This window comes from Hermetia illucens, chromosome 4 (assembly GCF_905115235.1).
Source record: "Hermetia illucens chromosome 4, iHerIll2.2.curated.20191125, whole genome shotgun sequence".
In the NCBI taxonomy this organism is placed as follows: Eukaryota; Metazoa; Arthropoda; class Insecta; order Diptera; family Stratiomyidae; genus Hermetia; species Hermetia illucens.
In genome coordinates this window covers 100,034,020-100,058,781 of record NC_051852.1, presented here as the reverse complement: position 1 = coordinate 100,058,781, position 24,762 = coordinate 100,034,020, and the positions used below count along the sequence as shown (strand labels likewise).

The 24,762-nt window shown below is 38.8% G+C and overlaps 1 protein-coding gene across 9 annotated transcripts in view; it reads right to left on the bottom strand.

The window, feature by feature from the left end:
* Positions 1-3,068: 3,068 nt before the first annotated feature.
* The window catches only part of LOC119653910 (endophilin-A), a 133,932-nt gene continuing 112,238 nt past the window's right edge, over positions 3,069-24,762 (bottom strand). For 5 of the 9 annotated variants that reach the window (XM_038059064.1, XM_038059061.1, XM_038059062.1 and 2 more), the window contains 4 exons: positions 21,636-21,739; positions 20,925-21,571; positions 14,196-14,314; positions 3,069-4,535 (listed from right to left, as the gene is read on the bottom strand). In XM_038059064.1, coding sequence (XP_037914992.1) covers positions 4,410-4,535; positions 14,196-14,314; positions 20,925-21,571; positions 21,636-21,739 — 996 coding nt within the window. In that variant the 3' untranslated portion in view covers positions 3,069-4,409. Of the gene's footprint in view, positions 4,536-14,195; positions 14,315-15,147; positions 15,208-20,924; positions 21,572-21,635; positions 21,740-24,762 lie in introns of all 9 variants that reach the window. The other 4 variants (XM_038059068.1, XM_038059067.1, XM_038059066.1 and 1 more) reach the window with 4 other exon arrangements.

Sequence of the window (24,762 nt, the reverse complement as noted above, 5' to 3'; positions counted from 1 at the left end):
AGAGGAGAGATAGCCACAATAGATGTTATCATGAAGTTTGTGGATGTTATTCATCGAGCTGAGACGCAGAGCCGCTGCTGTGACTCGTCGTAACGCTTGATATCAGAAACGCCTTCAATTCCTTATGATTGCAGATATGCTAGGCACACTAGCGAATTAATTCCATATGCTGGGCTATCTTTTGCGTATATTGAGAGTTGTCTGAGAGACCGTTCTCTGCTCTATGAGACGCTAAAACGCCAGAGGAAGGTAAAAATTACGTTTACCTCTCGAAACGCTTTATGATAGTCTGCTAAGACTCGAAATGCCAGAAAAGCCGGATTGTTTTATATTGTTGAATAGACACAAAACAGGCTTGATATTTTGATGCGATCGATGAAAGCGATGGAAAACCCCGAAATAGTCTTTTAACTAAAAACCAAATAGTCAAATCCAAGGGTTAAGTACCTTGGATTGACGCTCAACAGAAAGATTATTTACTCCAAATAAATCGAAGCAACATCGAACAGAACCACAGTTTCGGCGTTAATTGTTGACGTTGGGAGGTCCTACCGTTAGCAGAACTCTTTTCATGAAGGCAACGCAATCCCTTTTGTTCTATTGCGCACAGGTTTGGGTTGATACTTTTGGCGAGGAGATGTATTGCAATTGCCTTGTCCAATTACAGAGACGGGAAGCTTTGGGAGTGGTGTCTGCTTACCGCAATGCCACAGAAGCGGTGGTAATGGTGGTCGCTAGAGTCACTCCCGTTACCCTCCTTGTCAAGGAACCTAAAAAGATTTACAAATGCAAAGGAAGAGACTCAAGAGAGCTGGTTGCTCGTGAAGAACAACAACATACCTCAGGAGGCAGATAGTTCGTGTTTAAACCGAAAGAATAGTGAATCTGATTTTAGTGTTTCCGGTGTTATCTGTGCAAGATTGGGAAGGTACCATTCCATGACTGAGTGTTCTACAATGGGGGGATGAACGACGCCGAACACATCTTTTTTTCTTGTGGAAGTTGGAATGGGATTCATCTGTAACTTCACGTAGATACACGGGAGGTAGCGATGGACAACAATTGTCCGAAAGGTGCTGACGAGCGCTGACAAATGGACTCGTTTTGTGCACTGTGTTCAGGTTTTTGTTGCGGAGCAAATACGAGTTCGACCGGTGTGGAACCGAATGGCAGGGGGTTCTTTGAACTAAATTCTTCTCTTCGTCCTCTGCCCTCCATCTGATGAAAGGAATTCTTTGACTTGCAGACTGCCTAAGACGTAATATGTCAAACGGAGGTATTTAATTGGTAGTGTGGCAGCTTACCGTTACCGAAGTTCCACACTTAATGCGCAAATGTATTTTTCTACTCAACCTAAGAAGAACGACAATATCGGAAGAATGGGAAACAAAACATAGGAAAATGACTTGAATACAAAAAACGAAATTCTAAGCTCCGAAAATAGAACCACTTATTCTGATTTCAAAGCTCTAATTTGCAAGATTTTCCCATTTCTGCGAGTTCTAATTTTCGAACGGCTACTGTATAACAAAACACGGTTAACATACAATGAATAAGGTCTGTTCTCTTCCGGCTAGCAGCTTATTTGCATGCATTTTTTAGCTCCCAATTTACTTGCAAGCTTTCGTAAGCGCTCTTAAATTTGAAAGCAGCTGAATACCGTTCTAAACCAACATTTTGATTAGTTTCTTGTAATCTTCCTGAAGAAGTACAACCGTCCGAAACTGCACATCTCTAAGAACAATATGTGTGTCCACTTTTATGCTTTACCTTCGGATTTCACAAGGATCACAAGTTAATTTTCTCGCACAAATAGAATGTTAAAGATGACCTCTGCAAACACTATACCCTTTAATAAACTCCGTCTGACCCAAAGTAGCTCATTCAAGCCGCGCGCGTAAAAAGAATCGGTGAGAATTAGATTTTTTCGAAGTTCATACAACCTTCTTTGCCACCAATGCGAAGTTTCAGCACGAAACGTCCTTTAATGTGAGTTTGGGAGCCATTTGTTTATGACATGAAAAGTTTGTTTGGCCATTCCTACTATGGGAAAAAATGAACATGGAAAAAAATATTTTTGTATAAATTTGGGTTCTAGCCCAGAACAGAGGGATTAGTGGTCTGATCAGGACTGCTTCAAATTCTGAAACAAAAAAAAGGTTTTGAATACCAAGTGTGCTTGAAATGTTGTGTTTCTAGTAGAATTACGGCTATGGGATTACTTAAAATGTTGCAAAAATGTTTTTGAGAGTCTACGAAAAACCCAAATATGTAACTGGTAAAAAGCGCTTAGTGACGGACGTTAAGTCGTAGAAAACTTGCCTCATTCAAATTGCTCATATACCATTGTTAACGACGATAACAGCGAAAAAGTGAAAGAAATTGACCGCGGAAATCAATCGTCGCATTAACATTATAGAGACGACAGAAAGGCTCGCTTTACTACCTTGGAGTTTTGCGGTGTCTACGTGAAAAAATTCGTTATAAACGACTGCAGACAATTCACGATAAGATGTAGCCACATTTTAGTCTGATTGTGACAAAACTTTTGGCCAAACACGAAACAAGAATGATCGCTCAGCCATCATACTCGCCAGATTTGGGTCCCAGTGACTTTTTCCTGCTTTCAAAACTTAAATATCAGCTTTGACGAATATATCATGAGTCCACTGAGACTATAAAAGGAAATTCGCCGATGGAACTCATACCATTCTCTCCGAGGCCTATAACAAGTATATGGAAAAATGGGTTAACCGCTGACAAGGTTGGTTCTAGACAACCCATTTTGGAGATTAAGATTATGGATGGTTTTTTAACCAGTCCGGCCCAAATTCGTTCAGATGGTATAAAGGCAGTGACATTTAAAAAAGGTTAAAAGATAGTGAGACCTTGGATTTATTTTTGGAAGACAATGAGCAATGTATTGCGGGCTCTTTTTATTTGATTAATCTTCGCAGTTTATCCTTTTTTCGTGCCATTATGCTACGACACTGGTTTTGAAACTTTAAAGAATCACTTTCCGAAATATTAGAAAAAAAAACAAATTCAAAATAATAAAACGAGATGGATTTCATAAAAAATATAAATTTTTATATATTGTCGTATTGAAACGATAATAAATTCGAAAACAAGGGAAAATTAAAAGTATTACATAAAACAAAATGTTCAATATGAAAGCCTTGCGCTTTCGTAAAATTTGATAAGAATCATCAATTTTAAATAAACCTACAAAACAATTTCATCTGAATTATGCTGAATTATGCCACTTTCAGAAATTTACAAGCTCTCAAACTGAATACTATTTACTCTTCAAATGTACAAAATATTACAAGTTTATTGATAATTTATACCAATTAATATCGACCAAGTTTAATATCCCTGTGTTGCAAATGAATAAAGATCCGAGTCAAGCAAGGACCGAATTTAGCAAAGAGCTCCGTTTTCAGGCATATTTTCCAACCAATAAAGTAAATTAGCACAGATGGATGCCGTTCTACAAACAAATATTGAGTACGTTGTTTTCAACAGAAAGAAAAAAACATTTAACCTAACAATTGGGTAGTTTATATAACTTTTCTCTTTTCACGTTTAGTTCTTAACATATACAGAACGATGTATTAGATATCTCTAATCGTAACATTATGCAAGCCTACATAAGAGATAAAACCGATTAGTTTCTTTTGTTTAGGCAATTCAATGTAACATTCTCATGACTCTGTTTGCTTCCACGTACATATCGTGTTTAATCCTAACTTGCACACTTCATCTCCTCAGTATCGAACTTTTCATACTTAATTTATCTTATTATGACCTTTTTGCTTGGTTTCAACGTTTACGAGAGTAGAACAATAGCGAAGCAAGCGAAAGCAAACAACAAATTAATGTTTACGCAATAATTTTCACAATTTAGCATTGTTTTTAATTTTTCTCTTTTGTCTCAAGTCTGAAGAATATAATTTCATGTGCGGAAGGCAAAACCGTAAATAAATACACCTGAATGGCGTTCAATGTTTTAATATTCAGTTAGATCTCAATAGGAAATTATAATCAAATGCGTTATAATTTTGTTTTCTATTTCAACTTGTTTTGAACACGTTTTACTTAAAATTTACTTTTCTGGTTAATTAGCATTTTCTTCTTTGTGTAGTAATTTATTTCTTTATCGCTTTATTTCTCAGTGAGTGTAATCGAAATGGCCTGCTTTAATATAATAGTAAATATCCTTTGTTGCCGTTGATTTTTCCGTCATTTTCATAGCTTCTGCACTTTGATTTCAAGCCTTAACATCCCTTTTTTGTTATCGTCGTAATTTGTTAATTTACGAAAATGTTTGTGTCGTCTCTTCAGCCTTTGTGTTATGGTTTCTTTATTTGCTTTTCCGCGGTAGAGTAGTTTTCGTTTTGAGTAGCTTAGTTTTCAGGAAGCGGGACTACGATTTGAACGTATGACTGTGGGAAGTATCCTGTTCGTCCATTGATGCTTCCTTCGTACCAATTCTCGTCTACTTTGTTTAACAATTGGATGGTATCGTTTTCCTGCAAAGAAGTTGTATATTTTTAGGGATATTACAACAAAATTTTAAATAAAAGAGATGGAGAGGAAAATTGTACTTATTCATATAAAAAAACTCTATTTTTCAATATGCGTATATGTTTTCCAGGGGTTAGATACTTCTTTGCTTATTATCACAACTGTTTCTACAGTGGATTAAGTCACCTGCTTTTGATTCAACTTTGAAGAAAATAAACTCAATAGTGCAACGGTCTTAGTTCAAACTTTACTAAAGATCAAGTAGTGGACTGATTGGTACATTAGACTGATGCGGAATATACCTCTCTAGGAGCCAACATATCGCTCTTGGAGGGTTGTTAACTAGTTTACCAGGAGCCAAGATCAATAGGAGAGGCGACCATACTACTGACAAAACTAAACGAATCGACTTCGAAAAACACCCCCAACAATCTAGGGTGCTATGCGAACTGTGCAGTCGCATTCGAATGTAACCTCACTGATACCTAATCGCGTCGTAAGTATGCTTGATCTTGCCGTGCTACGTCAGGCTATGGCACGGCGGACGTTCTAACCCTCATACTCAAATGAGTGAACAATAAGAATAACAAACAAGCGGGACCCCAGGACAACTTGACGCTTCAGTAGTCCACTGACGACTCCAACTTCTCAGCTCAGAGGGCAGCAAATAGGGTTCGGCCAAAAAAGACTAGGTCTTCATTTGCAGCCAAGGCTATAAAAGCCGATGGATGGGTCTTGTATGACAAAACCAATCAATACTGAGCCGTGCGATCAGCTTATGAGGAAACTCCTTCTCACAAGACATTAAGCTTCGCTCTGAGTCGGTAGGTGTATACCGTACAGTGTAACGACTAATCTTGGCCGACGAAGGCATGGATGATTGGCTCAGGCAGTTTTGCTCCTCCCTCAACGATGTGTGGGAAGGTGGACGACTAACCCTGAAGAGGGTGCTGAATTTTTGGAACAACTTGGAGTCCAAAAAACTTGAACACTATGTCCGAAAAAATAAATAAACAAATTTCAATTTGCTTTTAAGTCAACAAGGTTCTACTAATTCTCCGTATACGTATTTCGACAGCCACTTGCCGCCTTCTTCAGCGGAATAAGGCCAAAATGTCCTCAATCTAAATATATATTAGCTATTTTAATCTAATTATCTTAATGACTATGCCTTAATTGAATCTTAATTTACATATTCCCTTTATGTATGGTGGCACCGACAGCACCAAAAACGATAGAACTAACGACATCAAATCTGGTCAAGCGAGAATAATAAAAATAGGAGACTACAACTTTGAAGCCGTTTAATATTTCTTCTATCTAAGGTAAAAAATCACAACCGATAACAGCTACGGGGATAAAATCCGCGCACGGCTGTTGGCAGCCAAGAGAGCCTATTTCAGCTTACAAACACTGTTCTGTTCGAAACGCCTCACCTACGATCTTGCCAGTCCTCATATATTTCTCGGGGACTTGGGTTCCCAGCAAGAAAAAATGCGAGAGAGAAAAATCCTCCAAAGAAGTCTAAACCAAGTCGGGAAACCGGAAGCTGGGTGCTTCAGATATGAAAGATTTTGTTTGCTCCTTGTGTGAGTATATTTGAGTGTAAAACTATCCCATTTGTACGTAGCCCGTTAAGAATATGCATTTAGCATGTCAGATTTAGTACTTCAGGTTGTAAATTTACACGGTAAAGACAACTTTGAGTTACTGTAACTTTGTTACTAATAGTATGATTTTGATCAAACTTGGAGACAATATGCTTCATATTACATTTTATACTACTACCAACTTTTATAATTTATAATTTTACTCAATTTTCCCAAAAATATGGTAATATACTATTATTAACTTAATTTTAACAGATGTCGATATGAAGAATATTTTGAAGGCACCATATAGAGGCAGTTTCATGATTTTTTTTCAGATTTTTCGGTTGGGTAGTTTCTGAGGATGGGTCCGTTAAAGAAATCATTACTTTCCAAAATCCCCCCCCCCCCCCACTCCTCGCCTTTTTAGCAACTCTCAAAACTAAGACCGGCTTTGAAAAGTACTAATTAAGACCTTTCAGTGGATACCCCACATGACTATATTTGGTGAAAAAAATGTTTACACCTCCCTTGTATGGAGACCCCCTAAATCTCAACGTAGAAGGATATCACTCACTGCATGTCTGGGGGTCTACAGGTCCCTCCTTCTCACCAAATTTTGTGTCAATCGGTATAGCCGTTTCTGAGAAAAGTGCCTGTGACAGGCAGACAGACAGACATTGAACCGATTTTGTTTGTAAAACAAAACCTTAAAAAAAAGACGAGGCAGATCCTACCTCAGATGGGGCGACGGCCAGCTTTTAGGGATATCGAATCGCTGGACCTCATCTCAAAACCGAGATGTCTGGAGTTCCTTATTAAGATAGGCCAATTCGACATATATGGGAACCCGTCGAGTACACAACGTATCGTTTTCAGGACCCCTAACCATTCACACCAGCATAAACTGGCCTTCTTGCTTACACCTTTTACCAAAGAAAGGTTTGAAAAAGAAAAGTCACACATAGGGGATACAGCCACTAAAATTGGTTTCTACAAACACTGCCGACATTTGGGCCGATTCCACCTGCCAGCACCATTCAAGCTGAGGAAGCAATAAAACGAATACAATTGGGGAAAGCAAAAGGAGACATCGCATCTGAGCTCTGGAAGAAGTGAAAAACTGGGACCCAACACTGTGGCTTACAGAATTCGGGAAATCCAGGTCGTCCGACTGAATTTATTGCAAGGATATGGTGGATGATGCCTGCCACACCTTTTTCTTGAGCAGAAGGTGGGAACGCCATCGTTATTCCCTTTCAGTTGAAAGGTGTTTTGAGTCCCCGGACACCATGATTGAGGCCATGCTGCAGAGCGAGGACACGTGGAGCCGAGTGGAACTTTACACTCAAGGCATTCTTTACGCGGAAAAGAGGAAGATGGATAGAAGAAATGCCAGGGTAGCTGAGGCTCAATGAATCCACAGGGTTTTGTCCCTATACTGAATAGGCTTGGCTTGAGGTAATGTATCAAACGGTCCCGGGTCTATGTTCCTATGATCGAGAATCCAGAGGTGGATAACTTGAACGGTCAAGGCCTCCTTACCACGCCAGCCTGGAGGATGTTTCCATTGAGCTTTAATGGCCATTTTTGAACGCATTCCTGACAATCATATTCGTGACATCGTTTAAATAACCGTGAATCAAGTCGGGTTTGTGATCCAAAAAGTAAAGTGCCAAGTGTAGCGGACACATCAAAGCCACTTCATGTCTTCGTCGGTGTTCATCAAGGAAGTACCCTCTTACCTTGTCTTTGTCTTTGATACTGTCACAGGAACACCCCACGTTCAGCACCCTATACACTGCTTTATGCAGATCATGTTCTCCTAGGGTCTCATAGCAAAACTGACCTCAAGCAACTGGTTCAAAATAAATGATCGCCTTATGCAGCGCACTCTCGGATTGAATTTGAATAAAACTGAATTTTTGTTGACCGCTCCTAATGATTCAGGCACTATCACTGTCAGTAGCAGTGACCTGCCCAGAACTGGACGATTTAAAGATTATTAACCAATGAAGAACTGCGTTATGAAATTGCTTCACGCATTAGCGCACCGTAGATGAAATGGCATTCCACAACGCGTGTTCTTTGTGGTCGACGTATTAACCAACTTTTCATGTCGAGAATTTAGAGACGAAGATTTTACATTGGACTTGATCACGTCTGTCAAGATCAATATGAGGTTGTACCGATCGTGGAGAAATTACGGGAGCCATTTTCTATGATATGGTCACGTAATTCTTGGTAGCGAGAATTGACTTACCAAGATTGTTCTGAACATCGAACGGGAAAAGACCAAAAAGCCAGCCGAAACAGTGACTTGATACGCTAGGTGATGATCTCAAAGCCTCGCGAGTTCAACCAGATTAGACTTTTGACAGAACATGGCACAACCGATCAAGACGAGCCGATTCCGCTTCTGAGCCGTACAAAGGCCAAAGAAGATGAAGATGCCTAGCACACGCGTGTTTTTCAATTACCTAGCGCGATGTGAAAATGATATTTATTCCCAAAGTAAAGAAACCCACTTACATGGACCCAAAAAGTTTCCGACCGATCAGCGTAACTTCCTTTCTATTAAAAGGGTTTAAAAGACTATTTTATCGGTTCATAGGGGATATACATGCATTCCTAGGCTACTTCACTGTAGGCAATATGCTCACCTTAGGCGCACTAATGGGCATTGAAAGTGCTTTCAATTATGCATGCAGAAATCCAGCTACAGCACAACAAGTCAAATATTTAGGAGTACACCTCCACTTTACGCTAACGTGGAAACATCACATCCAGGAACCATATTAGAATTTCTGCAGATTACTCTGTTGTTATAGGACCGCGATAGGTAAGATTTGAGGACTTTTACCACAAGCGATTCATAGGAATTATATATCCATAATAAACCTCATTTTGATGTCTGCATGCACCGTTTGGCGGCTAAGACTAATATTTCCTAAATATTACTGGATCAATTAGTACTAATTAGACTGCGACACTCGAAGCTATCCTAATTTTTCCCCCATTTATTTAGTGATACGGAAAGCAGATTATTGCGCATATACACTACCAGCGTCCAAGCGCAGTTTGGAAGCGCATCTATTTTAGACCAAAACAAAATGTTGCCTACTCTGTGCGATCAAAATAAGTAATAAATATTATCTTTATGGCCCTTTAAGATTATTTAGACAAAAACATAAAAATTATCTTGCCACATTGAACAATTTTTTTTACGAATTTGATGAAACACGTGTTTTATGATGTTATGGCGTTTATGACATTCAGATGCTTTTGTACAAGGACGTGTTTTTGCGATAGTATTGGTGGTGGTTTTAACTTTACTGGGCGACATTCAGTCCCCCTTGAGAATTGGCACGCAAAAATTGGGATATTAACATCATCTGTATTCAAAAATTGTCAAATATTGTTTTCACCGTAACTTGAAATTTCCTGCAAAGGTGTTCACTACCGTCTTACTAGAAAACAAGAAACCGGAAGAAACCAAGGTAGGAAAAGATCAGGAAGGCCTAGAACTACAACCCAGCAAGAGGATAACTTCATCAGAGATCTCTCTGAACGCGAGAAACCCTCGTCTTAAAACCACTGTTTAAAGACGCCTTCTGACTGCCGGTCTAAGAGGATATGTCTCGAGTAACAAGGCAAAACTAACAATTCGACACAAGAAAAACAGACTGGAATGGACAAAGAAACATAAAAACTAAACTGTAGATCAATGGGAAAATGTTCTATGGAGTGAGGAATCGAGCTTTCAGATTTTTAGATCCAATAGACGAGTGCTAGTGCGCCGTTCCAGAGAAGAAAGGGCTTCCGAAGCATGAAGAATTCCTTCTATGAAACATAGTGGTGGTAATGTGATGGTTTGGGGGTGTTTTAGCAAGAATAAATCTGGAAATGTATTGAACATAGTCGGAAAACTGAATAAAAAAGGTTATTTAAAAATTTCTCAGGGTTCAACCATATCCAATAGACGAAGCAAGCAAGATAACAATCCTTAACATTCGTCTAAACTGTGCCTGAAATTTTTGAAGCAAAAAAATCATGCAATAGTCATTGTAGTCGCCTGATCTTTCTCCAATCGAGCTTGTTTGGAATGAGCTCGAACTCGAAAAAGGGGAAAAAAGAGCTCCTAAAGTATTTATGGGGACTATTAGTGAGCGAATGGAATAAATTATATGAAAATTATGTAATCCAGAGGTAGAAAATTCGATGGAGCTAAAATTTGATTAAAATTTAACACCTGGTGGCTCTGATGCCTGCCGATCATATGATTTCCACATATGTTCTTGAAAATATATATTCCATCGTAATCGTAATGGCTGCGCGTCTTTTAGGTATGTAACTAATAATCTTCACCGATGGGACAGTCAGTCGTGGGGGACGAATCTGGTGGGGGTGTTCTTGGGAAACATTCCTGATGTCAATGCCAGGGTACTCAAACATGGCTGGTAATAATGAATCTGACAAACTGGCGGGCCAAAGATCTGGATCCGCAATGGTGGGGCTGGGAGTCGCAGGAAAGTCTCTCTTGGTAGAAAGTTAGAAGTATACGTATATATTCGCACCAGGCAGGAGGTGTGTGGGTTAACAATAACAATATTCTTATAAATGGGGTAGTCATGAATTGGAAGGAGTCGGAGGAACCCTTTATGTCCGACCATAGGATAGAAAAATTCGGCATTGATGGCAACGCTGAAATAAGGAGAATCGTGAGAAATCCTAGGAAAGTAGATATAAAGAACCTGAACAATAGCATTTGATAGCAAGATCGAACTCATCGAGAGGCGTACCCCGGTGAAATAAGAACCTATTCAGAAAGAGCGGAGAAGTTAGAAAACTCCTCAATCGGACGAAGAAAATCACGGATAGGCTAAGATATAAAAACACATGGATGTACCAAGGGCATGACAACAGGCAAAAGTAATCTTCACTCCGAAAATGGGGTAAAAAGGATTTTGTCACCCGGAAACTTTCAAATCAATATTCAGCTACCCCACGACAGCTCGGATAATTACATCAGAACCAACGTTCTAACACGTAATCCCTTACGTCCAACCGAACTTGCCCCTTGGGCCAGGTGAAACCTAAACCCAGTTGTATATATTACGCGATCCAATACTAACTGAAGAAATAACCTTTAGGACAACACATCACCTGCAGAGATATGGAATATCCTAATCTGCAATTGAGTCTGAGACACCCTAGAATTCTGCATTGTTAAAATGTTGGAGAACAAGCGAGTAGTATACCAAAAGATACCAATTCTATTATCAACTATATAAGACAAAGGAAGCCATCACGAAAAATACCTTTCAGTCTTATAGCCGCGAAGTTGGGTATATGCAGAGACCACTGGAAGGCAAAAATTTGCGCAGCTTAAGTTCCAGGATAGATGAACACTAACGAATATATGTTAAGGATTGTTGCATTGAGGGGCGAGAATCATGGGATAAAACTAGACATTTTGGAAGTGCGATTGATGATGTCCACGAAGTGCGAATTGAAACGAAGCTCGTCATCGAAGATTTCACACAGATTTTGAAAGGAGATCAGTGGTGATAGAGGTTGCCGACGAAGAGAGTAAGAAAAGGATGCGGGGGAGGGTTTATATGAGTGTAAACTTGTTTACCGAGCTCCAACGCACCATTGCAAGAGAGCAGGGTTTAGCGGAGATGAAACAGAGGCTTAAGGTCATCTGCGAATAGTAGGGTTTAGAACCTTGGAAAACGCCAGAGGAAGGAGAGAAGGAAGGGGGAGGAGTTATCATGAAAAGAGACTCTGCAGGAACTCTTTGATGCATAGGAGAGGTGATTAGAGAGGGAAACAGAGAGAATTTGAAGAGGAGAATATTGTGGTTACCGACGTCAAAGGGTTTAGAATCAGTGTAAATAGTGTGTACCTCCTGCGGTGAATTAAAGCATTTATCAACGAAGTTAACAAAGTCCAGAAGGTTTGAAGCAGTAGGTTGATTAAAATTTTGTTTAAGAATCGAGGGATTCCTATGTCTGTCATCCACTTAATGGCGGACCGAGACAGTTGGAAAGCAACATGCTTTCTCGGTTTTTGTCTACGAAACTCTCATCCTTAAGCAAGTACCCAAGTTGCAAAATATATGACTTGCGGTGAGGCAGCGTCTGATGAGTTGCCTCTGCCCTCGACGAAACCGCAGGTCATATAATAGATTGATGTTTCACAAAACCATGTTGCTCTTTCACTATGATGTGACTGTGTCGTGTTGGTCAGTCATTGTATCTCTAGAGAATTTTGGAACAAGAGGAGAGGACAATAGTTTACAGATAGAGCAGGGTCTCCGCTTTTAATAATCGGGATAATAAGGGTCTCTTTTGAAAAATCAGGAAAGTAGCATTCCTGGAGACTTTTGTTGAAGAGTATACGCAAGGCGAGAAAGATGTATTATTTGCATTTAACAAGAAACAACGGGACCAGGTCCGACATGGCTGTCATTTGATCAATGAAGAACTCAACCAAGAGAAGGGAACGGAGATGAATGGCGCGCGATTCGGAGCAGTCTGCACCCTGGAAAAGGCACAGAGAGTGCAGTGGTCCAGGAAGTAAATACAGAAGAAAAATAAGAACAGAGTAGGTTGGGAGTGGAGTCAGCAAAGTTAATGGAAGTGGGAAATAATTGGCTGGAATTAGGGGAATAGCGAGCAAGGTCGGCTTCGACCATCATCAGATATCTTTTATGCAATTTTAAAACCTTGAAATGAGTAAGATAAATTTCTTCCTCATTGCATGCTTCAAGCGGTGATTATATGAATCTCCATAGTGAACCAAGTTAGATAAAAGCGCTGACAAAGGGAAGAACAACAAACGTAATAGGTGAGAAAATCCTAAAGGATATTGTAAAAATTTCCACTAGCTTGGTTCCACTTGATTGATGGAAACGCCAATTTGAGAGCGTCCAAGTCGGCTTTGTGGGAATTGAACTTAGTTGATATTCGCGCAGAGTTGGAGTTCGACCAACAGAGCTCCGCTATAAATTTAAGTGCGGGGTGGCGAGGGTCAATTATGACATACAGGAATGTGCAAAGAAATATGCAGAGGTAATGTTAGCGCAGGTTGCAAGGAAAGAAATCTAGAGAGCCATCCAAGGATTTTTTGATGATGTTGAATTGCAAGGCAGAACGAATATTTATAAAAGAAGAGAATAGAAGAGAAGAGTGAGAGAAGTTGTTACAAAAATGGATAAGCTAGGATAATTAGGCCAGTTGTACATGGAAATATTCAAATCCCCACAGAGGAAGAAAGGGAAAGAAGGGAACCTGACAAAGTTCACATAAGCTTTCAAATAGGCTTCTTCTTCATACAGGTAAGAGATGCAAGCACAGGGGAAGTAAATGCAAGATACGGAACGGAAAGTTATGCCTTCTGGTTTCTGCATGGAGATTAAAAACATACTCCATTTGTCACCCATCATATAAAAATGATGTTGGTTGGCTTCCCCATCTAGTCATGGTGATTAGTTTTTAGGGCACAGTTAGGCAATTCTCCTACATTTTGATTTTTTAAAGCGGGAAATATAATGGCCATATCATAATGTCAAAATTTTAATGAAGGCAAACTAGAGATCTGTCAAAACTCATTCTCGCCCATAATCGCATTGACTCGTTTAAATATTTGAAATTTCGAGTTGATGTTTCCAACATTTCGCTGCTCACTTGCTTAGACCACTTCGCAAAAACAAATTTCGAATGACATTTCCTACATCTATTTGTCATTTCCTATGCTAAATTCGGTTGTTACCGAATCTTCTGTGTTTGACGGAAGTTTATGGAAACTATCGAAGGGGAACATTTCACGACGTACAATTCTCACTGAGGGATTTCAAGTGCGTTGCTGCATATGCTTATTATAGTTGCGACTTTAAGATTATTCAAGGATACGAATCACATTTCAAGGAATGATTTCGAATTGTAGTAGAACTTAGGAATATTCCTAAGTTCTGTAATATCGCTGAATAAATGACAGTTGTATAGATATCACGGAATTAATAAGTTCTTTTTAATTAAAAAGAATATACCCACCAACCAAATAACTTACCTTAAATCCAAGTTCATTGGGGTTTTCTGGTTCGAAGTCGTACAATGCCGTACAACATGGAGCCCGATTCTGTGCTGGAGTTTTAGCAGGTGACCTCATTGGCGACGGAAGTGGTGACGCTGTAATTACAAGTTATTTATTTTATCAATTTAATTAAACATTAAAAAGTATGGTGAAGCAGTTGCAGAAATCATTAACACAATCCAATTCAACCATTCAATGAATATTCAATGTGTCTCATGACTTCTGTGCATTTCTTTTTACATTTATATACACACATATTCGTAATAGATAAACGAAAATATTCAAGTTACAAATAAGTATTGAACGATTGACTGTAAAGAGAATAAGCATGCGCAGTAGAATACTTTTCCAAACAACAGATACAAAGTAACATTTAGTAGGGTTAATTTGAAAATCCACTAAAAATATTTTGATTACGACTAAATGCAACATTCAAATTAGTTATTTTTAACCAAGACATAAGTTTCAAGTTAACGCAGAACATCAAGAACCAAATTAACAGTAAAAGGCATAGTTCACAGCATTTTCCAATTTGTTCTCAGGCTTTCACGAAATTTCCTCTGATCCTCCAAATTAAAGATGGACCTTAACAGAAGATCCTTACATTTATGGGATAATTAGGTTTTCCTAATAGAATTGCTTTCATTTAATTTTGAAAGAGATCTTTTAGAAAAATAAGTCTCTTTTTATTCTCTCCACAATATCCGAATTAATTTATAGAAATTAAAACAGCGGAGGCGTTTTCAGAGATGAAATAGTCAATTGGAAAAGCTAAAAGCAATTTCATAAACAAACAAAAAATGGAATAAGATTAATTGAGTACTGGAATTCATGCAGTGAGAAAAGTACTTTGATATAATATATTAAAAATTAATTTTTTAGAAACAAAAATTTTGTGAAACTCATATTATTTTCTTTTTTGTTTTACCGTTAGCAGATCGAGCCTGCGCATGACCGTTATCCAATTCCAGATGAGTTGGTTTTGTTACTAAAAGATTTTTCGGAATTTCAAATTTGTTTGTACTTTTTTTCTTTTTAATTTTGATAAAGGCAAATCACATGAGGAAGATATAGGAAAAAATGAATGAAAGAATTGGAAAACTTAGAAATGGTTCCCGTACATATTTTTGTTATGTGTTACTCTTGCATATTGAATAGAGATAGATCATATTGACAACCATTCAATTGAAGTGTAGTTTCCCTAAGAAATAAAATGACATTTTTGGATTGTTGCGTCTTCATAATTTTAGCTATTAGTAAAGGTGATTAATCCCACAGAATTCATTAGAAACTGGCATTAGAGCGAGAAATCATCGGTATAGAAATTTCAAAACATCCTGCATCTTTTCCCTCAATGTCTTAGTAAATTGAGCGCAATAACTGACCTGACTGACAAACCATCCTTAATTTCTTGATTTTTATAGAGAAAATGGAGCGAAAAGTATACAAAAATAAGATGTTTAGATCAACAACAATTTGAAGATAAACTTTCATTCTATCTACATAAAACCTTCCAATAAGTATCGCATTGGCCATATTATCATCACTTATCGATGCGATTTTTATTTCAAACTACTAAAATTTTATGAGTAGTGGAAAACAGAAACAGATCAGAATATATTAACAAACCACTGGTAGAAAACATATTGTACCACCCAATATCCTTAGAAGGGTTGATAGAAAATTAAAGTTGCACAATTCTCAAAGTTGGAAAATTCCTATACTTATTTTGGAGTAAGCGATCACGACGACTAATCATATCAGGAATCGATGCACCGTACAAAACCTCGAAAGGTCAAAACCTTGCGACGAGGCCGTTTCAAAAAATGTATTGGTTCATTATGCCACGGCATGTCAAAACCCGGCAAGCATGGAAGACTACACTCGCCGAGATAAAGCAACTTAACAACGGTACATTCATGACACATCCGCACCAGTTGCCAGATTTAGGTCTGTTCAACAGCGCAGAGCACTGGTAACGGAACTCGACATGAGAATATCCCGACTCAAATATACATGGACCCTTCTAAGCTCTCCGATCGCAAACCTACGACGACTTCGAAGAACCAGTTCCTTTTCGTGAATTTATCATTTATCATGACTCGACGCATCAGCGAACGTCTCAAGTTAAAAATTTACCGCAGTGTCGTCTTCTATGGTTCTGGGGGTTGACCGACTATAAAAGACAATGAACAATCTCTTACGATAATGGAGACGAAAATGTTACTTGGCGTAGCATGCCATACTGACGTCCGAAATGAAGTTATTCGCGAGAGAGTTTTCTTCGATGGTATGATCACGTAATTCGCGCTAACGAGAATTCACTTGCCAAGATCAGTCTGAACATCGAAGTCGTTGGGAAAAGACCAAAAGGCCGGACGAAGCAACTGTAGCTTGATACACTGTATGGTGATCTGAAAGTCTCGCGAGTGCTCGATCAGTCCTTTGGCAAAGGGACAAAGGCTGAAGAAGGAAAATATTAATAGAAAACATATACTAAAATTTCAAATTTACTGTATATCTGGGTTTAATAAATTTGTTTCCATTTTTTTCAGCCCCTAAATATTTAATTAATTTTACAAAAAGCTAGCTTTTTTTTGATTATCATAAATAGAAAACTTTTTAGCGTTTCAACCAGAAACATTATTAATTACGAAGCACAAACAGGTCACGAAACCGGAAACTGGACGCTTCAGATATGAAAAGTTTTGTTGATTTTTAATGTAAAAATACGCTATACCGTGGTTCCACTTATATATAGCTCGTAGTGCGTTGAATATATCCGATATTGAATTCGATGTGGTGCTGATATTTCATCTCGTGGGGAGTAACAATTTGATGCAAAAGAGGCAACTTTGATCTACTATAACTTTGTTAATAAGAAAAAAACGTTCCAATATGATCCTTCCTATGAACTTCTACCTTACTGCAAAATTTAGGTTAACAGTAAATTTTTTAAGTATAATTATAAATTAATATCAACTTTATTTGAGCAGATATCGTAATGGGGATTACTTTGAGGCTTAGCTAGCCTGTGAATGGATCACCATGACTTTTTTCAAATTTTCCGGTTGGGCAATTTTTGAGAACGGTTTCTTAATATAATTAAGGGGGGATTTAGATTACATTGTTCTCCACACAGGCAAAAGACATGGTCTTACAAATGTAGCAGAAGAAGCAGTTCATCTTATCGGGCTCATGAATGATGCTGGGATCAGCGAAAATTCTGATGTAATCTAATACAGCGATAATCAGTGTGCTGGGGAACAAGCTCTAAGCGCAAGGTTCCTTATTCGATCGAAACACCTAGACATCAGGCACCGACAGTCCTTACAAAAACATCCAAAATAACGTCTATTATATTTCAAACACAGAAATTCGATATTCATATATGGCATTTGACAACTACGTAAGACCATGCTCAATCGCAGTTCAATTTAAGGTGTGGTTCAGTGCTGGTTTAGGCTGTACTGTGCGTATATTTAGTGCAATGAATGTCCACACTTTACACGCTTATAGTTGATTACATGATCCGCCACCCGCGCTCACATATACCCTTAGCATGTAGTTTTGTGATAAGAACAGTATATATGTTAGCGCGGATTGTTAAAGTCGGTCTTGGGGTCTCAACGGAGAAAACGCCACAATGTTGCCACAAGGCAACTTCCGTCTTTCACCACAACAGAGTGAATTTCAAATGCCGGAATACAGTGAGGTACTTGAGTATTACAATCGCGTCTGTACTTGCACCCACACCTAATCGAGCTCAGGATAGGTTTGACTAAACTGGCGTATCATGAGGTCTAAGCAGAAGAGCTGCTAGATTCATATATGCCAGGCGGTTTCTTGGGTGTTCTACGTACGGATCCCCTGTGTTGTACGATTTTGAGATGATCCAGCCACGACGTCTTATGTGTTCTATTGTACGCAGAACGATAATTGGCTGGTAAAATCGTTTTGTTGCGATTCTCCACAGCAGCCTGATTCCATTTAAACCCTATGTACTGGAATTGATTGTAAATGACACAAAGTCTCACCGGAGGTTATCTTCTACGATGGCAACTGGGATGGCCCTCTGACAGCATATGCTTCTGGAGAATTCCTGGGGTATTTGCTCTCGGCCTGTTTGCGTGTGGGGCTTTGATTGTGGTTATGGTTGAGCTCAACCGTGGAATTACACTGTACATATCGGCAACAAGTCCGCAGAAGTATTAGGTAGGCCTCACATTCACTATTATGAATACTGAGCCTACATTCAGTATAAACCAGTAGCTCGGTGCCAGTACTCTGGTACTCTGATTGTGGTCTCTAAATCAATCCGTTTCCGAACTGAGTCGTGGGATTATGCCTACACAACCAATACTCACGCTAATCAATCTTGACCTTTTATTGATTTATATGTTCAGACCAATCTTATTTATCGAGTTCTCGTCACGTCGAATTGCATAACCATATCATCGAAGACGCCTCTTTCGTAATTCCTTCACGATGGGTGCAATACCAAACCGATGGTGAGCACCTTCATTTCGGACGTTGGCATTCATTGTCTTCGGTAGTTAGCCAGTACACGAAACGATAGTGGATGACAGAAAAAACGATGCTGTACTTTCACAGCATAGTTTACTATTGGCCAAGAGCACAGATCTAACATACTTTTATCGCTCAGTTCTTAGCAGGTCGGTATCACTAACAACGAAAGGGACAGTTTCTTTCGGACTGTCAAAAACTGTGTTTGATTTAAATTCGGTCGCAATGTCGTCTGAAATGATCATTCACCATGATATCACCGAAGATAACATCAAGCGCATACAGCAGTGCGTAAGGCATTCGACGTTTGATATCTGACGAGAACAAAAAACATGGGAAAGAGCACTTCCTTGATGAGCATCGACTGAGACATGGAGCGCTTTTGATATGCGACGCAAGGTATAACGTTGAAATTGGAAATAGTGATAGTGTGGAATGGGGACTGGGAAAATGGGAACGTTACCAAATATCTTCCATTTACTATTCATATCGTCAAAATGTAGTGCATTTTATAATCCGTAAACTTCCTCAACCATAGAAAATTGAATATGTCAAAAATTTGTGGGCGATGAATTTTTCACCTTTACTAATTCAAATTGAAATTGCTTGTTGATTGTCATCTTTAAAATTGTTTCCCTGGGAAATTACACTACACACGAAATGAAATAGATTTTTATAGTAGTTTTACACCAAAATATCATTTGAAAAACAATTTAAATATCCAATATCGATACTTAACAGTCATAGTCTATTCGAGGTAATAGTAATATCAAAATGCAATAGACATACACAACAAAATCCCATCACCATTATACTATATCACCTGAAAAAGCATCTATTTATGACGCTTCTTAGATTATTAGTAAATATATGAAAATATTTTCGTTATCAAAAAGTGTATGCTACCATCTCCGTGTCGTGTACTATTGTATCTATTGTGAAGTCTTGTCGGATGCTGGAGAGTTTATGGAATAAACTAATATAAATTTAACTATACATAAACCCAAATATAATTTACATATAACGCAATGTGAACGTGATGAGCCGGAATGGGATGAGATGACAAGAAAATGATATGAACAGAGCACGTGACTAAAATATTTGATTGAGTAAAACGTGAGAAATGCGGTGAAAGCTGTATGTGTCTTTCCAAGCTAGCATTTACAAAATTTACGAGAGAAGCAAAGCTTTGAAATACAAATGTGAAAATTTTTCTGTAGGAATTTTTCACTGTTAGAAGACATGTGTAAAACACAACACTTGTTCTCTGTCGTCCTTTAGATTATTATCCACGAAACGCGTAGGCAGGGATTTGGATTATCATCCTTTAACGTTTCTCTCCAAATACGTTAGCAAGAACTGACAGAACGAAACGTCTCAGTGAATAATGTACAGGAATCAAAGTGCCTTGCATCTGAATAAGAAGAAGGACACCCAGAAATTCAATCACGAAAGCAGTAAAGCATAAACGACAAATTAGGGAAGCTGCCCTAATCTCCAAAACCTATGTCTACATTTATTTACAAAACTTTAACGACAGAAACCATGCACTCCTGTAAGTATGTGTGTGAGTAACTCATTTTGCTAATATTACACACAAATCATTGCCAACGAATCTCAGCCGAATATCAATCTCATCCATTCTGAGGTACTGTCAACAATAGAGTGAGGGGGAACTTACTCAGCTTGAAACAAAATGCAGGGATGACATTAGGATGAGCATCGTACTACGAAGTGGATATTTTTTTCAAAAGGAAAGTACCGGTATAGTTTATCATTTCAAGATTTGTCTACTACAAAGAACGCTCAAGGATACATCTTTAAAAGGTGGAACTTCTCAAACTCCCTCTCGAGGTTAATAAATTACTTTGTACTTGGGAAAGTTCGACAACAGCTGCTGTTAACAAAAAACGGTTGCAATGTGACATGATATAGAAATATGTTGTGCATGTGTAGTGTTTGTGACAACAGAACACAAGTCAGCTATGAAAAAATAATATCATACGCGCTGAAATGATGTGGACAGTAAAACACGAGATGAAACTAATCTAAACTAAACTAATAATCATCTGATTTCTTTCTCAAACAATAAGTGAATATGACAATCCATAACAGAACTTAGAAAATAATAAATTCGAATGGAAAAGAAATAAATTAAGAAAACTAAATGAATTTCACCTGTCCAAGGATCGTTGAGTTGAATATTAGTTTTAGAATGACTATTGAAATTATAAAATTTGTTACTATTGGATGTTGGTCTTGCTGTTGATGTTGGATTTTTCGTGATATTTGCGGATGTTGACGTAGCAGTACCATAGCTTGAAACCGATGGAATTCTTGGTGGTGGATTGTTCCAAGCATTTAGCCAATCATAGCTTGAATCTAAATCAACATTATTTTGGGAATTTTTCTGATTGGCATTGTTATTGTAATTTGTCGTTGTTGTTGTTACTTTTGTATTTGATAGAGACTGATATGACCCGTAAATGCGTGATCGTGTGAAATTGGAATTTTTTACATTATTATTACTAGTTGTATTATTATTGTTATTGTTATTAAAAACACTTGAGGATAAATTCTGTTGAGAACTGTACAATTGGTGATGGGAGTTCATACTATTTTGCTTTATACGGGACGGTGGATAATGGCGACCATTACTTTGCAATGAATGTCCGCCACCACCATAACCATTCCCACTGCCAATTATTCCACCATTTCGATTCGCACCTCCGCCCTCCAGTCCGGTCATTGATGATTCAATATTCAAATCGGCCAATGTTTTTGGTACGAAGTCTGCTTTCGGGCGACCTTCGGCTTCTTCACGTCTGAGAAGATAACAATGCAAGAACTTATTTGAAGAATTTATTGCGAAAAATTATGATAGCTTACTTTTGTGCTAGCGTTTCAGTTAGCACCTTTAGTATATCTGCACACTGTGAATGGTAGTCATATAATGCTTCTGCAAATGTTACAAGTTGAGACATCTGTTCAATCTGTGGAGTGGATATGTTGATACTATTAGTAAAGTGGATATTACATTAACAATTAATTGGAACACAGTCACGGTTGAGAAAACTTTAGTTCCATTTACAATTAGACATCACTATCTATAGTCCTATTAGCAAAATTTTGACATGGCAATACATTTGTCATGCGTGCAGTTCTGCACTCCTCAAAAGAAACATTTTGCCATTTTATTGCCCTTTTTTAATTGTAAATGGATCTAAACTTTTACAAACTCTGAACACAATCGATTCAAACACAGTTCATGGGAAACCGACACGGACTGCCTCTCCAAACAGAAGAGAAATCATCTCGGACATCAATACATACACTCAAACGGCGTAAACCCGCTGGGCCTGACGGTCTTCCTACCCAACTGCTTATCCTTGCACCTACAATTTCTGCAGTCTGCTACTTCCGCTCCTGGGGATGCGAGACCCCAAAGAATGGAAGAAGGGGATGATGGTTAAGATTCCAAACAAAGGGACCCGACAGCTGGAGGGCTATCTGCTTGCGCCGTGGCAAAGATAATAGCTAAAATAATCATGGGACAGATTAAAGGACATCTCAAAAGCTGATTTCCGCTCTGAATCTTCCTGCATTGACTACATCAACACCTTACGGATCGTTCTGGTGTTCAGTTTTCCGCTTCACCTCCTCTTCATCGATCTTGAGAAGGCTTTGGGCAGCATGAACAAGGGATGTATCTGGTGTGTTCCACGCAAGGGGGCATTCCAAAGGGATTAATAGCTATTATCAGGCGGAAGGCGCAAAATGGCACGTACTGCAGCGAGTTAGAATCTCGGAGAATTTTAAGGTCCAAATTGGAGTTCGCCAGGAAAGCATCCTATTACCAATATTATTTCTTCTTGTTATCGGTGACGTTCTTCATTCTGTCTTGTCCGAATACATTTACTTTGACTGCGTTCATGACATGTGTTTGCTCTCTCACCGGCAGGCTCTGGATTTACAAAGAGAGGCAAATAGAATTGGACTGAAGATAATCTAACAGATCATCGCACTCTCCTTACCTCCATCAATGGCCAGAGAATCGAAGGCGTTTATCAATTTGTATATCTAGAAAGCGTCGCTTTTGCCGACGGTGATACCGAACTAGATGTCGCTCGACGTAGTAACAATACTAGATCTGCTTCTGCACCCTTGTCGAAACTCGGGATATGCAGTTACTATCTCAACACAACAATCCAACTCTGTGTTGCTTGATTGGAGTAGCACATGAAAACTAACCCTCACGGTTAAAAGCTCCAAGCCTTCGTACGACATATCATTGGGATACGCTGGTCTGATACTATTTCAAACAAAGAATTGTAGCGAATTACCCATAGGCAATATGATCAGAAAGCGGAAGTGGGAATCGATAGGTCACACATTAAGGAGGGGAATAAGTGGAATCCAATCTCCCAAGATACCGACGAGTGGGTCGCCCCGAAGGATAATAGAGCAGTGCTCTCAGAGGAAGTCCTGAAAGGAGTTGAAGCGAATTTCAGCGAGGCGTGAATGCTGGCATGTAGGCGGGGTTGAGATGCTACCTCCACCAAGGGGTGAAAGGCAACCATGAATTATGCTTTCCAAAGCACCCGTGGGAATAATAGCTCACATTCAAAGGTTTCAAATCTACCTTCATATGATTCTGATAGAACTTGTGGAGGAAATCCTTCAAATCGGATTCAAATCCTAAGGGTTGCTTCCATTTTGTGTATCCTTGAGAATGATATTTGAATCTTAACGGAGCAGAGTCAAGCTACATCTATAGCGTCAGTTCATGCATGCGGAGCTATTCGTTCACAAGTAGGCCAACCAAATCCATTTCGTAGCTGTTAATGCAATGTGCTCCACTTTTAGTATATCCATATCTCGTCTACAAATGAACAGCGCAAATGTAATTAACTCCCCAATGATTAACAATACATACAGCCCTGCTGGTAGTGCAATTAAATCATCTACTTCCAAAAACTCATGATGATATCGAGTTGTCCCATGTTTCAGCTGAGGAAAACTTCGCCACCAAAACGATCCAAACAGGCACGTAATCGAACTTACACAGGCACGTTATCGGGCCCGCAGCCTCCAACAAAGAACCTCCCATCAATAACTAACGTAAACTCGGGGAAATAATAATGATTCACTAGCCAAATTCAAGCTGCCACCAGCAGCGAAATGAGTAGTAAACACCTAGTAAATGCGCTAACGGCCCTAATAGGCCAGACAATTTTTTTATTATTGACCTGAAAAGTGGAATCAACAACGAAACCAAAGTGTAGCCTGCAGAGGAAGTGCACAATTGTCAGATAGTAAGCAGGGGTGACAAGCGTGGGAAATTGTTAAAAGCAGCCAAAAAAGTGCAAATTGTAGACCGTAATATTGATCCAGATGATATTCTCAAATACCTACATTATCAACGGATCTAGCTCACCCCAGATGCCAGTGAGGTTTTAAACTCATCCGATCTTAAATATGCCTTGCATCGAAAAATTCGTTGGGGATTTAGTTGTGGCACTTGAGTGCAACGCCTGAATCGTCAAGAGTTCGGACACCCAAGAACTTACTTTATACAATATTACTGAGAGGTCTGGCTATTAAACAACAAGACTGCTTCTAAAAAAATTTTATTTTAAAAATTACTACAATCGAATGCTTCTCGTACTCCCCTTGCCCCACACCATTCCATTCGTTTTTCCATTGGTCAAAGCAATGCTGGAAGTCTTCTTTTGTAAGAGCATTTAGGAGCTCCGCCGATTTGCGCTTCACTTCTTTGAAAGCGAGCGGAGTGTCTCTGGCAGCCAAATAACGGTAGGTGCGTTCTTCCACCCCCCCCCCCCCCCCCGTGGTTTTTCGCAAACTCGCTCTTCTAGTATTACCAAAAATTTTAGACAATAAATTTGGTTTAAAATTTGACCTTCTAGAACCCATTTAGTCATCACGAGTGAACGGGACAAAGGCTGAAGAAAAAGAAAAAGAAGACACGGTTTTGGAGTAAGACATGAAAATTGGA